General features: G+C 43.5%; 1 protein-coding gene across 1 annotated transcript in view; it reads right to left on the bottom strand.

The window, feature by feature from the left end:
- Window positions 1–16,631, bottom strand: part of myo16 (myosin XVI) — a 438,207-nt gene that overhangs the window by 350,867 nt on the left and 70,709 nt on the right. Inside the window, exon 6 of the mRNA XM_052025545.1 lies at window positions 14,412–14,537. Coding sequence (XP_051881505.1) covers window positions 14,412–14,537 — 126 coding nt within the window. The remainder of the gene's footprint in view (window positions 1–14,411; window positions 14,538–16,631) is intronic.

The following is a 16,631-nucleotide window of genomic DNA, read 5'->3' as shown; positions in this document are numbered from 1 at the left end:
CATGTTATTTTCTTCCTCCCTCATCTACAACTTAAAACATTCCAAGGTATTCAGTACTTTTCATTCTCTACTATATCAAGCACTTCTTTGCCCTCCTTTAAAAACCTTCCCAAACTCAGTTCTTTAATCAAGGGTTTACAAACCTTTTAAAATTCTCCTTCCAAATGAAGTGCTGCCCATCTGCTTTTCTGTCAACTCTTGAGATCTTTGTGTCGTAACACAAATGTCATTTTATTCACTTCAGTGACTTACCATCCATAACTTTTACAGAATCTTAACAGGATTGATCAAAATGTGCCCCAAACCCCCAAAATAACTAAAATTGCATTTTACATTGCACAAGTAATTTGTTATTCTCTTCAGACACAAGGACAAAATATTTTTCCCTTCAGTGACAAGAATTTGTGGCAAATTTCTGGTGACAGTTTTGCTATGTTCTCACTTTGTTATTTTCTTCCTCCCTCATCTACAACTTAAAACATTCCAAGGTATTCAGTACTTCTCATTCTCCATTATATCAGCACTTCTCTGTCCTCCTTTAAAAGCTTTCCCAAACTCAGTTCTTTAATCCTCCACACTATCCACAACACCACTGATCTTCGTGCCATCTGCAAACTTGCCACCCGACCCTTCTACCCCCTCATCCAAGTCATTAATGAAAATCATGAAAAGCAGAGATCCCAGAACCGATCCCTGTGGGACATCAGTAGTCACAACCCTCCAATCTGAATGCACTCCCTCCACTACAACCCTCTGCTTTCTACAGGCAAGCCAATTCTGAATCCACACTGCCAAGCCTCCCTGGATCCCTTGGCCTCTGACCTTCTGAAGAAGCCTACCATGCGGAACCTTGTCAAACGCCTTACTAAAATCCATGTAGACCACATCTACTGTACTACCCTCATCAATCTTCCTGGTCACCTCCTCAAAGAACCCTATCAGGCTAGTGAGGCAAGAACTTCCCTTCACAAATCCATGCTTGCTGTCCCTAATCAATCCATGATTCTCTAAATGCTCATAGATCCTATCTCTAAGAATCCTTTCCAACAGCTTGACCACCATAGACGTAAGGCTCACTGGTCTGTAATTCCCTGGACTATCCCTACTACCTTTTTTGAATAAGGAGACAACATCCGCCACCCTCCAATCCTCCAGTACCATCCCCATGAGGACTCAAAGATCCTAGCCAACGGTTCAGCAATCTCCTCCCTCACCTCACGAAACAACCTGGGGACTATTCTGTCAGGCCCCAGGGACTTACCTGTCCTAATATTTCCGAACAGCTCCAACACATCCTCTCTCTTGATATCTACATACTCTGTCCTCAGCGACATCAAGACCCCTATCCTTGGTGAATACTGGAGAAGTATTCATTGAGAACCTCACCCACTTCCACAGCTTCCAGGCACATCTTCCCACCTTTGTCTTTAATCGGACCCACCTTTACTCTAGCCATCCACGTACGAGTAAAAAGCCTTGGGCTTCTCCTTAACCCTACTCGCCAAAGCCTTTTCATGTCCCCTTCTCGCTCTCCTCAGCCCCTTCTTAAGTTCCCTCCTTGCTACTTCCTCATGAGCCCTGTCTGATCCTTGCTGCTTACATCTTATGTATGCTGCCTTCTTCCTAACTAGTTGTTCCACCTCTTTCATCACCCATGGTTCCTTCACCCTGCCATTCCTTCTCTGCCTCACTGGGACAAATTTATCTATAACATCCTGCAAGAGATCCCTGAACATTGACCAGATCTCTATAGTACATTTCCCCTCAAAAATGTCACCCTAATTTACACTCTCAAGTTCTTGCCTTATAGCCCCATAATTCGCCTTTCCCCAATTAAATATCTTCCCGTCCTCTTTGCTCCTATCCCTGTCCATGACAATTCTAAAGATTATGGAGCAATGGTCGCTGTCCCCCAAATGCTCACCCACCGATAGATCTGTCACCTGACCCGGTTCATTACCTAAAACTAGATCTAATATGGCATTCCCTCTAGTCGGCCTGTCAACATACTGTGACAGGAATCCGTCCTGTACACATTTAACAAATTCCGCCCCGTCTAAACCTTTGGCACTAAGTAGGTGCCAATCAACATTTGGGAAGTTGAAGTCTCCCACTATAATAACCCTGTTATTTTCGCATCTTTCCAAAATCTGCCTCCCAATCTGCTCCTCAGTATCCCTACTGTTACCAGGGGGCCTATAGAATACTCCCAGTAGACTAACTGCTCCTTTCTTGTTCCTAACTTCCACCCATATTGACTCTAGAGAGGATCCTTCTACATTATCCACCCTTTCTGCCGCTGTAATAGTGCCCCTGACCAGTATCGCCACCCATCCTCCTCTTCTCACCCCCTCCTTATTCCTTCTAAAACACTGAAAACCAGGAATATCCAATATCCATTCCTGCCCTGATGTCAGCCATGTCTTTGTGATAGCCACAATATCGTAGTCCCATGTACTTATCCAAGCTCTCAGTTCATCTCCCTTATTCCTGATGCTTCTTGCATTTAAGTAAATGCACTTTAGCCCATCTGCCTTACTACTTCTATAGCCCGTACTCTGCTTCTCCTTCCTCAAAGCCTCTCTATCTGTTAGATCTGACTTTTCCCCATCCCCTTCTTCCTCTGACCTACTCCTCCGGTTCCCATCCCCCTCGCAAACTAGTTCAAACCCTCCCGAACCACCCTAGCAAACCTGGCTGCAAGGATATTGGACCCCCTCAGGTTCTGGTGTAACCCGTCCTCTCTGTACAGGTCCCACCTTCCCCAGAAGAGATCCCAATGATCCAAAAATCTAAAACCCTCTCTCCTGCACCAACTTCTCAGCCATGTATTTATTTGCCATCTCCTATTCCTACCTTCACTATCGCGTGGCACTGGCAGCAATCCCGAGATTGCTACCCTTGAGGTCCTGTTATTCAGCCTTCTGCCTATCTCCCTAAACTCACTTTGCAGGACTTCATCCCCCTTCCTACCTATGTCATAGGTACCAACATGAACCACGACTTCTGGCTGTTCTCCCTCCTGCCCAAGAATCCTGTGGACCCGATCAGAGACATCCCGGACCCTGGCACCTGGGAGGCAACATGCCATCCGGGATTCATGCTCACTGCCACAGAACCTCCTAACTGTTTCCCTGACTATCGAGTCCCCTATCACTACTGCCCTCCTCTTCTCCTCCCTTCCCTTTGAGCAGCAGGACCAGTCCCAGTGCCAGAGACCTGGCTACTGCTGCTGGGTCCCTGCAGGTCATCCCCCCCAACAGCTTCCAAAGTGGAAAACTTATTATTGAGGGGAACAGCCTCCGGTGTCCTCTCCACTATCTGCCTGTTCATTTTCTTTTTCCTTTGCTCTCCCCGACAGTCACCTTTCTATTTACTTCCTGGACTCCAGAAGTACCTGCTCTAAGGGGGGTGACTGTCTCCTGATGTACAGTATCTACATAACTCTCTCCCTCCCTGATGCTCTGCAGTGTTTGAAGCTGCAACTCCAGCTCATTAATTTTGAGCCGAAGTTCCTCCAGCCTCAAGCACTTACTGCAGATGTGACTATCGTGGACCACAGCAAGGTCCACAAGCTCCCACATCAAGCAGCTGCAGCACCCCACCATGCCCTCCATCTGAACTAATTCTTTTTTTTCTCCCCCCCACCTAGTTTTTCCCTACTTAAAAATTTTCTAACAGATAACAGGTAAACCTTACCTTAACTTGCTGAGTTAAATAGTTTGAAGAAGTTGGCATGACGATCCAGTGACCTGCGTTCAATCCTGACCTCCAGTGCCATCTGTGTGGAATTTACATGTTCTGCATGTGATCATGAAGGTTCACCTCAAGTATTTAATTTTCCTCCGACGTGTCCACGATATGCTATAGGTTAATTGTCCATTGTAAGTTGACCTGAGTTTATGGGTGAGTGGCAGAATTCATGGCAAAATTGATGGGAATGTATGGAGAATAGTTTAAAGGGAAAATTAGAGGGTGAATGAGATTGTTCTGTGAGCTGGCATAGACTGGACTGACCAAAATGGCCTCCTTCTATGTCATAAGGAGACATGGAAATTGGCAGATATGGGAAAAAAAAGCAGCACAAGAGAGAGAACACAGGTTTGGGTGAACAGTCATGCATGACTGTGGACTTTGTTTGAGAGACACACACAGCATGCTTCCATTAACTGGGGAAGATGGCAATGTGGAACTGTGCCTTGAGGACAAGCTCAAGATGACCCCCAAGCCACTAAATTATAGCTTCATCTCCATGCCAACCTTTCCATGAGGGAATAATCTTCCTGCTGCTGTGTTTCCAGTATTTTGGGCTTTTGTTTCCAAATAAGACAGGTTGTTTCCATGGGGCAAAATGGTGATCAATTTCACTGAGTGAAAACTGGAATAAACTGGATCTGACACAGAACTTTTACTGGTGACAAGGTTCTCAACAGTAGAAGGTGTATGCATATGCACAATGCCATCAATGTGGAAACTAGGTCACACTTCCTGTATGGTTATATAACAGTGCAGCATGTATCCTGTTTCTGAAGGATCCAAGATCACCTTTCCACATACTTTTACCTCATAGTTTTCAGGCTGACATGTCAGCACAATCCACAACAACACAAAGCCAATATTTCTATTTCAGCTCATTTCTTCCTTTTACTTACTACTTTTCTTGTTATTCCTCCTTTCTGCTCAGTCATCATAAAGGAGGCATTTCTACTTTTGACGACCCTGCATTCCCAAATCCCTACCTTCAGAACTCCTCAACCTTAAAGGTTACCTGGAACCTGGAACCTGGATACCTGGAACCTGCTGTAAGAAAAAGTTAGGTTTCCTTACCTAACACTTTCTTACAGGAGGTTACAGGTTCTCTTGGCTTCCCCAAGCAAGGCACTTTTTGCTGCCTCCTTATGAACTACAAACCAATCCTATTCTTTTTACTAAATTCACTTAGGGGATGGGAGTGCTGCTATCAAAGTCCTTCTGGTGAACATGTTGATGAGCAATAAGCTTCAGGATTTAGACTCAGTGATAATGAAGGAACATAATTTAAATCAGCATGATGTGTAACTTGGAGGGGAGCATGTAGGTAGAGTTTCCACGCACATGTTATATTTGTCCTTGGTAATAGAGGTCACAAGTTGTTTAGGTGTGGAGGAGCCAAGGTGGGTGACTGCAGTATATATTGTAGACATGTGCAGTAACACTCCATTAATCCAGCACACTCTGAATTTTGGTGGTGCCGGGCTAGCAGAATTCTCTGGACTACTGGATATTATTCCCATTAAAATTTCAACACATTTTGAATTCATTTCCTTTAGATGTTGCACAGAAGAATGTTTTCCAGTGAATTGGTAAATTTAAAGGGAGTGCAGGAAAGAAAACCAACTGAGTTCTGGCGAGTGTAGGAAGCAGGACCAGGTGAGGTTAAAGGGAGCACAAGAACTGGTGTTCTGGTCAGTTTCAAGAGTGTTTGGGACCTGATAAACTTAAAGGAAGACCAGGAATCGGGGTCCCAGTGTGTGAAAGGCAAAGCGAGAACCAGTGAATTGGGGTCCTGGTATGAGAGAGGGAGCGTGGGAACTGAGTCAATGCTGTGTGAAATGAAGAGCAGGAACTGAGGCCCCATTGTGTGAATGTGCTTGCAGGATCGGGGCCCAGGTATATTAAATGAAGTGCTGGAACCAGGGCAACTGTGTTAAAGGGAGTGCAGGAATTAGCACCTGGTGAGCCAGATACCAATCATTCGAAATTGCTGGGGCCTTGACCAAGATCTTTGTGTCCTCTCTAGCCACAGGAGAGGTCCTGAAGGACTGGTGGGTAGCTAATGTTGTTCCATTATTCAAGAAGGGAAATGGAGATAATCCTGGAAATTATAGACTGCTAAATCTCACTTCAGTGATAGGGAAGCTATCAGAGAAGATTTTTAGGAATAGGATTAATGAGCATTTGGAAAACAATGGCCTAATTAGAGACAGTCAGCATGGCTTTGAGTGAGGCAGATCATGTCTGACTAATTTGATTGAGTTTTTCAAGGAGGTGACAAAGGTGATCAGTGGAGGTAGAGCAGTGAATGTTGTCTCCATGGATTTCAGTAAGGCATTCAACAAGGTCCCTCATGGTAGGCTCATCCAGGAGATTGAGATGTATGGGTTTCATGGTGACTTAGCCGTTTGGATTCAGAATTGGCTTTCCCATAGAAGACAGAGGGTAGTGGTTGATGGGACTTATTCTGGCTGGAGGTCTGTGACTAGTGGTGTTTTCAGGGATTTGTACTGGGACCTCTGTTGCTAATTGCAGATATGAGCGGGGTAATAGCAGATGGAGTTTAGTCATGGCAAGTGTGAGGTGCTGCATTTTGGGAGATCAAATATAAAGGGAGAGTACACTGTTAACGGCAGGACCCTTAACAGCATTGGTGTACAGGGGGATCTTGGGGTCCAAGTCCATAGCCCTCTGAAAGTAGCTGCACAAATTGATCTGGTGTTAAAGATGGTGTATGGCATGCTTGCCTTTATTAGTCATGGCACTGAGTTCAAGAGTGAGGAAGTTATGGTGCAGCTTTAAAATACTCCACTTCTGGAATATTGCATTCAATTCTGGTTACAACATTAAGAAGGATGTGGAGGCTATGCAGAGGTGTGGAAGAGGTTTACCAGGTTACTCTCTGGATTAGAAGGCATGTGCTATGAGGAGAAGTTGGATAAACTAGGGTTATTTCTCTCTGGAGCCGTGGAGGCTCAGAGTAGACCTGATAGAATTATGAGAGGCATAGATAGAGTACACGGTCAGTATCTTTTTCCCAGGGTCATTTAAGGTGATGGGGGTAAGTTCAAAGGAGAGGTGCAGAGCAAATTTTTTACAGTGGTGGGTGTATGGAATGTGCTGCCTGGGGTGGTGTTGGAAGCAGGTATGACAGGAGCATTTAAGAGGCTCTTAGATGGGCACATGAATGTGCAGGGAATGGAGGGATATGGACCACATGCAGGCGGAGGGATTAGGTGTCATTATCTTAATTAGTACAGCGCAGCATTGTGAGCTGAAGCCACTGTTCCTGTGCTGTACTGTTCTATGTCCTGAATGGTCAGATAGCTGATTCACTGTGGTGGTCGTCAGGGTTCAATGTCAAGGGTGAGTGTTTAGATTGTCTCTTGCTGGAGATGGTCATTGCCTATCACATGGATTGACACAGATGTTACTTGTCACTTATCAGCTCATTCCTGAACATTCTGTTTATCTTGCTGTCTGCATATGTGGGGTGCCTTATTTTCTGAATATTTGTGAATAGAATGAAGTATCATGTAACGATCAGCAAATACAGTACCTATAATTCTGACCTTATCATAGAAGGAAGATCACCTATGAAGCACCTGTTTGGGATAAGGCAACCGCCCAGATATGGTAGCGTAGCGGTTAGCGTGACGCTATTACAGCGCCAGCGATCGGGGTTCGATTCCCATCGCTGTCTGTAAGGAGTTTGTACGTTCTTCCGTGTCTGTGTGGGTTTCCTCCGGGTGCTCTGGTTTCCTCCCACATTGCAAAGACGTACGGGTAGGTTAATTTGGATTTAAAGTGCGCGGCACGGACTCATTGGGCCGGAAGGGCCTGTTACCACGTTGTAAATAAAATTTTAAAACATTTAAAAAAGACTCCGACAATGATATCCTGGGCGGAGATTGACTTACCATCTTTCCATGTGCCAAGTTTGACTCCAACCATGGTGTGTTTCCCCCTTGACACCTATTGGCTTCAGTTTTATCGTGACTCCCTTGATGACATACATCATCAAATGGTGGTAGTCACTCTCTGCTCAGCTTTGGAGTTCAGCTCTTTTGTCCAAGTTGACTCTTTAAACCACAGCCGTGCCCAACGGCTCAAAGGAACCGATGGGGAGATGTCTAGGGTACCCTGTTCCGGGGTGATCCAGCAGAAATCCAAACCGAACATGAGTGAGCAGGTTATTAAAGAGAAAGTGCAGCTTGCTACCACTGGTGATGACACTTTCCATCCCTTCACTGATAATTGAAGATAGACAGATTGGGTGGTAATTATCTGAATTGGATTTTTCCTGCTTTTAACAGCAGGACATATTGGTCAATATTCCTCCTTGCTGATTAGCCAATGTGAGCACTGCACGAGCAACTTGGCCACAGCCATGGCTAATTCTGGAGTACAGGTCATCTACACAAAAGCTGGGATGTTGTTTGGTCCCATGGACTTTGTTTTATGCAATGCTCTCATCCACTTTCTGCTATCATGTGCAGCGAATCAAATTATCTGGATAGCTTCCTTACATAGAAACATAGAAAAACTACAGCACAATTCAGGCTCTTCGGCCCACAAAGCTGTACCAAACATGTCCCTACCCTAGGAATTACTAGGCTTACTCATAGACCTCTATTTTATTCAGTTCCATGTACCTATCTAACAGTCTCTTGAAAGACCCTATCGTATCAGCCTCCACCACCATTTCCGGCAGCCCATTCCACGCACTCACCACTCTCTGACTAAAAAACTTACCCCTGACATCTCCTCTATATCTACTCCCAGCACCTTAAACCTATGTCCTCTTGTGGCCACCATTTCAGCCCTGGGGAAAAGCCTCTGACTAGCTACCCAATCAATACCTCTCATCATCTTATACACCTCTATCAGGTCCGCCTCATCCTCCGTCTCTCCAAGAAGAAAAAGCCGAGTTCCCTCAGCCTGCTTTCATAAGGCATGCTCCGCATTCCAGACAGCATCCTTGTAAATCTCCTCTGTACCTTCTCTATGGCTTCCACATCTTTCCTGTAGTGAGGTCACCAGAACTGAGCACAATACTTCAAGTGCGGTCTGAACAGGGACCTATATAGCTGCAACAATACCTCTCGGCTCCTAAATTCAATTCCCCAATTGATGAAGGACAATACACCATATGCCTTCTTAACCACAGAGTCAACCTGCGCAGCCGCTTTGAGCGTCCTGTGGACTCGGACCCCAAGATCCATCTGATCCTCCACACTGCCAAGAGTCCTACGACTAATACTATATTTCACCACCATATTTGACCTCCCAAAATGAACCACTTCACACTTATCTGGGTTGAACTGCATCTGCCACTTCTCAGCCCAACTTTGCATCCTATCTATGTCCCTCTGTAACCTCTGAGAACCCTCCAAACTATCCACAACACTCCCAACCTTCGTGTCATCCACAAACTTACTAACCCATCCCTCCACTTCCTCATCCAGGTTGTTTATAAAAATCACAAAGAGTAAGGGTCCCAGTACAGACCCCTGAGTTACACCACTGGTCACCGACCTCCACTCAAAATACGACCCTTCAACAACCAATATAATGGAGGTCTTCCTAGAAAGAGGTTGAGATGAATTATCCACTTAGCTTTTCTGACTCAAGATGAATGCAAATGCTATCCTTGCCAACATATCCAACTTATAGGTGCAGAGTATTTGGATTTTCAGAAGACATTTAATAACATGTCATGTAAAAGGTTACCGCACAAAATAAGAGAGCACGGGTTTAGGGGAATTACATTGACATTGGCTAACTGTCAGAAAGCAGAGAGTTAGGATAAATTGTTCATTTTCAATTATCATCATAGAATCATAGAACAGTACAGCTCAATACAGGCCCTTCGGCCCACAATGTTGTGCCAACCTTTAAACCTCGCCTAAGACTATCTAACCCCTTCCTCCCACATATCCCTCTATTTTAAATCCTTCCATATGCCTACCTAGCAATCTCTTGAATTTGACCAATGTACCTGCCTCCACCACCAACCCAGGCAAAGCATTCCATGCCCCAACCACTCTCTGGGTAAAAAACCTCCCTTTGATATCTCCCTTGAACTTCCCACCCATTACCTTAAAGCCATGCCCTCTTGTATTGAGCATTGGTGCCCTGGGAAAGAGGCATTGGCTGTCCACTCTATCTATTCCTCTTAATATTTTGTATACCCCTATCATGTCTCCCCTCAACCTCCTTCTCTCCAAAGAGTAAAGTCCTAGCTCCCTTAGTCTCTCCTCATAATCCATACTCTCTAAACCAGGCAGCATCCTGGTAAATTTCCTCTGCACCCTTTCCAACGCTTCCACATCCTTCCTACAACGAGACGACTAGAAGTGAACACACGTGTGGTCTAACCAGAGTTTTGTAAAGCTGCATCATTACCTCGCGGCTCTTAAACTCGATGCCATGACTTATGAATGCTAACATCCCATAAGCTTTCTTAACTATCCTGTCCACCTGTGAGGAAACTTTCAGTGATCTGTGGATATGAACCCCAAGATCCCTCTGCTCCTCCACACTACCCAGAGTCCTGCCATTAACTTTGTACTCTGCCTTGGAGTTTGTCCTTCCAAAGTGTACCACCTCACACTTCTCCGGATTGAACTCCATCTGCCACTTCTCAGCCCAGCTCTGCATCCTATCAATGTCCCTCTGCAATCTTCGACAATCCTCCACACTATCCACAACACCACCAACCTTTGTGTCATCTGCAAACTTTCCAACCGACCCTTCTACCCCCTCATCCAAGTCATTAATGAAAATCATGAAAAGCAGAGATCCCAGAACCGATCCCTGTGGGACTCTGCTAGTTACAGCCCTCCAATCTGAATGCACTCCCTCCACCACAACCCTCTTCTTTCTACAGGCAAGCCAATTCTGAATCCACACAGCCAAGCTTCCCTGGATCCCATGCCCACTGACCTTCTGAAGAAGCCTACCATGTGGAATCCTGTCAAATGCCTTACTAAAATCCATGTCAACCACATTCACTGCACTACCCTCATCAATCTGCCTGGTCACCTCCTCAGGCTTGTGAGACATGATCTGCCCTTCACAAAGCCATGCTGGCTATCCCTGATCAGACCATGATTCTCTAAATGCCCATAGATCCTGTCTCTAAGAACCCTTTCCAACAGCTTGCCCACCACAGACATAAGGATCACTGGTCTATAATTCCCTGGACTATCCCTACTACCTTTTTTGAATAAGGTGACAACATTTGCCACCCTCCAATCCTCCGGTACCATTCCTGTGGACAACAAGGATTCAAAGATGCTAGGTTCAGCAATCTTCTCCCTCACCTCACGGAGCAGCCTGGAGAATATTCCGTCAGGCCCAGGGGACTTATCTGTCCTAATATTCTCTAACAGCTCCAACACATCCTCTTTCTTGATATCCACGTGCTCTAGAACATTAACCTTACCAACACTGTCCTCAGCGTCATCAATGCCCCTATCCTTGGTGAATACTGAAGAGAAGTATTCATTGAGGACCTCACCCACTTCCACAGCTTCCAGGCACATCTTCCCACTGTCTCTAATCGGTCTTACCTTTACTCTCGGCATCCTTCTGCTCTTCACATGTGAAAAATCCTTGGGGTTTTCCTTAATCCTACTTGCCAAGGCCTTTTCATGTTCCCTTCTTGATCTCCTCAACCCCTTCTTAAGTTCCTTCCTTGCTACCCTATATTCCTCAAGAGACCTATCTGATCCTTGCTGCCTACACCTTATGTATGCTGCCTTCTTCCTCCTAACTAGGTGTTCCACCTCTCTTGTTACCCATGGTTCCTTCACCTTGCCATTCTATCTCTGCCTCACCGGGACAAATTTATCTCTGACATCCTGCAAGAGATCCCTGAACAACAACCACATCTCCATAGTACATTTCCCTTCAAAAATGTCATCCAAATTTACACTCGCAAGTTCTAGCCTTAGCTTCATAATTTGCCCATCCCGAATTAAATATCTTGCTGTCCTCTTTGCTCATTACAATACTAAAGGTTAGGGAGCGGTGGTCACTATCCCCCAAATGCTCAACCACTAAGAGATCTGTCACCTGACCTAATACTAGATTTAATATGGCATTCCTGGATCTAATATGGAGTCAGTAAGTGGTGGGATACCACAGGGATCAGTGTTGTGACCTCAGCTGTCTACAATGCATATTAATAACTTTGATAATGTGGTTGAGTGTATGGTAGACAAATTTGCTAATGATACAAAGATTGGTGAGTTTATCCGTTGTAATGAATACACAAAGCACCTCCAAAGAGACATAAATATGTTAAGTGAGTGGGCAAGAAATTGACAGATGGAATGTAATGTTGTAAATGGGAGGTTATTCAAGAATGAAAAAGCAAATTATTACTTCAGTAGATCGAGATTATAAAATGTTTCTACACAAAAGATCTAGGTGCCATTATTAATGAAAGACATAATATTAGCATGCAGATACAGCAAGTAATTAGGAAGACTAAAGGAATATAGGCCTTTATTGCAATAGGTATTGGTGAGGTATTGGTATTGCAAGGGTCTGGTGAAACCACACCTAGAACACTGTGTGCCGTTTCAGTCTCCATTTTTAGGGAAGGATATACTTGCATTGGAAGCAGTGCAGAGAAGATTCACTAGATTGATTCCTGCAATTAAAGGGTTAATATATGAAGAGAGGTTGAACTCACGTTCATTGGATTTGAGAAAAAAGAGGTGTTCTTTTTGCAATGTATAAGATTCTGAAGGAGATTGATAAGGTGGATACTGAGAGGATGCTTCCCTAGCAGGGGTATGTAGGATTAGGAGAGAGTTTTGGATTAAGGCATCGCCTGTTCCTAGATGGAGATGAGGAAGAACTTCTTCTTTCAGAGGGTCTTGATTCTTTGGAGTTCTTCACACCAGAGCTTGGAAAACATTGAATCATTGAATACATTCAAGGCAGAGATGGACAGACATTTGAACTCCAAGAGATTCAAGAGGTATGGGAAGAGTATGGGAAAGTGGTAATTGATTCAGTCAAGCAAAATGGGCTTGAGAGCCTGGTGGGTCTACTTGTGCTCCTTGTAAACAATGCAATAAATCAGCTATCATTCTTCCAGAGAGTCAGTTTAGTTGTAAACCTTATGATGAACAATTGCACAATAACGTGGCCTTTATATCACCCTGGCTGAGGGACACAATCCCAGTTATGGAGGCCTCCCAATCTGGCTCCTCTCTTCATCATTTGAGCCATCCAGGTCACTGAAATCACCTTGGCCTGTCTCTGGTACTCTTCTTTCCCATTTCATTCCATCTTTCATCATGTAAAATTCTTGTCCTCCACTATCCACATTGCTAGTATTTCTTACCTGAATCCACACAATTATGTTTCAACTCCTGCCACTGAACTGAAATAGCTCTAATCAAAGTTGCAAGTGGCTGTCACAAGGATACTCCTTCTTATTCTTCTCAACCCATCTGCAACCTCTGATATGATCATACCATCCTCCTCCAACACTATAGTATTATTATTCTTAAGAAATCCATTTGTGGCCAGAAAATCAACTGCAGTGGTTCCTTTTCCTGCTTCCATACCATTCACATGTCATCTTTAAACCTCATTCAATTTTCCATGGTATCATCTGGAAATATAATTCTGCCCTGCATTAGCTCATCTGGTGGTGAAATCCTTATCCATGCTTTGTTACCTTGTTGATGGCAGATACAGTATGGGAAGGTGAGTTGCAATGGCAGCAAGTTTATAATTTGTAGGATTTTGACATAGAATAATGGAGTGGGATAAATTACATTTATTCATGATTTAAAGTAGAAATGGATTTGTTAAAGGTTACAGCAATATAGCTTGCATTTTCAATGTGCTTGCTCCACAAAAAAAACTTTGCTCTACAGGAGGGACATTCATTGGCCAACTTTATGCAACATCAATTCTTGCTTTTTCTTGTTAAAGTGGAGGTCCCAATGGTCTACCCCCAGGGGAATGGGTTATGCAGGTGGTCAAAGGAAGGAGTGCAGAGAAATGGTTAGCAGATGATCATGGAGATGATACCAGGCAGATGCTGGTGGAGTGCTGAGCAAATATTGGAATGTAGAGTCAGGTAGGATAATTGGGGATTTGATGCTGAAGACATTGGCAACAAGAGATAGGATTCAGGGAACCCTGAAAGCACAATCAGTGATGATGGAATCTTTAAGAACATGGAGGAAGATGGATGTCTCAGGCTTTCTGACAATATCCGGATAGAATTGAGTTCTATAATTACATTGTACAGGTTTCAACCCTGATTCAGCCTTACATGACATTTAGCACAAGTGCCATCACATGATCATTGTGTGTCATCTGACATCACTGAACATCCCTAATCTTCTCTGCTCGTCCAAATGCACTGAGGGATGCCAGTAACAATTCTGTCCTGGCCGATCTGAAAATGATCCTCCAGGCCCAAAAACTCAGGCAGCCTGTTGTACAGTAACAAGACGTTCTCAAAACAGAAAATTATTTTACATTCGATCAGCGACCATATACTTTTATCCTTTTCTGAAAACTATAAAGCATCTGACATTTTTGCACATAAAAAAGCTCCAATCATTGTTGACCTTGCTGGTGAGAGTGAAATGTACAGGATTTAGACAGCTATCTACCTGTCCATATTTTGCAGCTAGGTGAAGCGGTGTCCAGAAGCAGTTATCATAGATATCAGGGTCAGCTCTGTTCTCCAGAAGTACAGTGGAGACATCCGCATAGCCACTAGCACATGCTATATGCAGCTGGAAAGAGTGGTAAAATTAAATAACAATTAGTATGAAAATGAAATAGGTAACGACAGACTTATATAAAATTAGCACAGGGACACATGATTACACAGAGGAATGGATCCTAAAAGAACTAAATTGACTAACATCAGATATACCTTGAAGAAAACATCATTTTACATATAATTGCTTCAGACTTACATTCTCAGGTGATGGGAAACCACAACATGTCTGTAAACATTGCTGGATGGAAGTATTTAGTTAATTAAATTTCAAAGTTATTGCCAATGTTTTCCATAAGCTCAGCATTGACAGGTTTTCAAAATTTCATCTCAGTGATTGATGCTTCATTTTCTTTCATGTAATTCATCCAAGAATAACTCTTGAATCCATATCTACAACAAGCAGTTGGTGAGTAGTGATCTGAATTTTAAGTTTTATTACACTGTTAACCTTAAAGAATAAAAATGAATTAAATGAAAGAATACTCAGAGTAATTGATCGATTATCGAAGATATAGAAACACTGGAAACACTCAACAGATCTGGCCTCATCCCTTGAAAAAAGAAACAAATTTAATGTTTCAAGTTAAATACCCTTTGCCAGGATTGGGAAAGAGAGAAAACAGATTAGTTTTATTTTGCAGAAAAGCAGGAGGAGAGATGGATAGGACAAAGTGAATATTCCTGATAGGGTGAGGCGAGAGCTACTGAAGTGATAAACAGTTGATAAAGCTATCTGCTAGACAGGTGAATAAGAGAGATAGAGAACAAAGAAAGGAACATGGAAAAGCTGTGAAATGTAAGTCCAAGTTATAGGAAATGCCTTGCAGATAAGGTAGTGCCAGTGGATAGAGAAAAACTGGTATTATGGATGAATAAACTACATTAGGGATAGCCAATTCTGATACAAGCAGAGAAAAAGAGCTACCTGAATTTGGTGAACTTGATATTGTCCAGAAGGCTGCAACACGTCTAGATGGAAGAGTAGTTGCTATGCCTCAAACTTACATTGGACCTTGTTAGAACAGCACAAGAGACCACAGATGGATACTGTAGGTCAGAGTGACAGCAGAATAGAGAATTAAACTAACAGGTAACTGAAAGCTCAGGGTAGATCTCTCAGGCTGAACAGACACGTTCTTAAAATGATTACCTAATTGCATTTGGTTTGATCAATGTAGAGGCAAGCACATCATGAGCAGTGAATATAGTACAGTAGATTGGAGGAAGTGCAAGTAAATTGATGCTTCACCTGAAAGGTCAAAGGACAAGTGTTGCATCTGCTGTGGTTGAATGGGAAAGTGCTCTGAAAAGGGCAGTCGTTGGTAGAGATTGAAGAGTGGATCAGGGATCAGGGAGTGGATCAACAGTCCTTTTTGAATGTTAAGAAAGGTGAGGAGGGGAAGGTGTGACTGGTGGTGGAGTCCTGTGGAGAGTGAAGTAAGTCCCTATGTTCCTGTTTTTCTCCTTCCACAGATATTGCTAAGACTGTTGGGCATTTTCTACAACTCTGATGTGCAATTCATAGCTGTTACATGTTCCTTTGTTTGCAATCTGTCTCTCTAACTTCCTTCATTAACTTATCAGCTGGATGGTTGCAACAACAGCTTATCACCATGACAACCCTAGCCTCATCCTATTGGAGATACTCCCTCTATATTATCCACCCCCTTCCCCCACCCTTTATGCAAATTAAAAATAATTTGTTTTCTACCTTTCCTATTTCTGACAAAGGGTCTTCAACCTGAAACATTAACTCTCCTTGTCTTTCCACAGATCTTGTCAGACCTGTTGAATTTTACCTGCTAGCATTTTTTGATATTATTTCAGATTGCCAGCATCTGCAGATTTTTGTCAGTCATAGAGTTATACAGCACAGAAATAGGCCCTTCAGCCCAACTCATCCATGCTGACCAAAGTGCCTATCTGAACTAATCCCATTTGCCTGTGTTTGGCCCATATCCCTCTAAACCGTCTCTATTCATGTATCCGTCTAAATGTCTTTTAAACATTGTAATTGTACCTGCGTCTATCCCTTCCTCCGGCATCTTGTTCCAGATCCTTTCCACTCTCTGTGTGAAAATCTTGCCCCTCAAGTTTCCTTTAA

The sequence above is a fragment of the Pristis pectinata genome, chromosome 11 (assembly GCF_009764475.1).
Source record: "Pristis pectinata isolate sPriPec2 chromosome 11, sPriPec2.1.pri, whole genome shotgun sequence".
Taxonomy (NCBI): domain Eukaryota; kingdom Metazoa; phylum Chordata; class Chondrichthyes; order Rhinopristiformes; family Pristidae; genus Pristis; species Pristis pectinata.
This window is presented reverse-complemented; position numbering and strand designations above follow the sequence as displayed.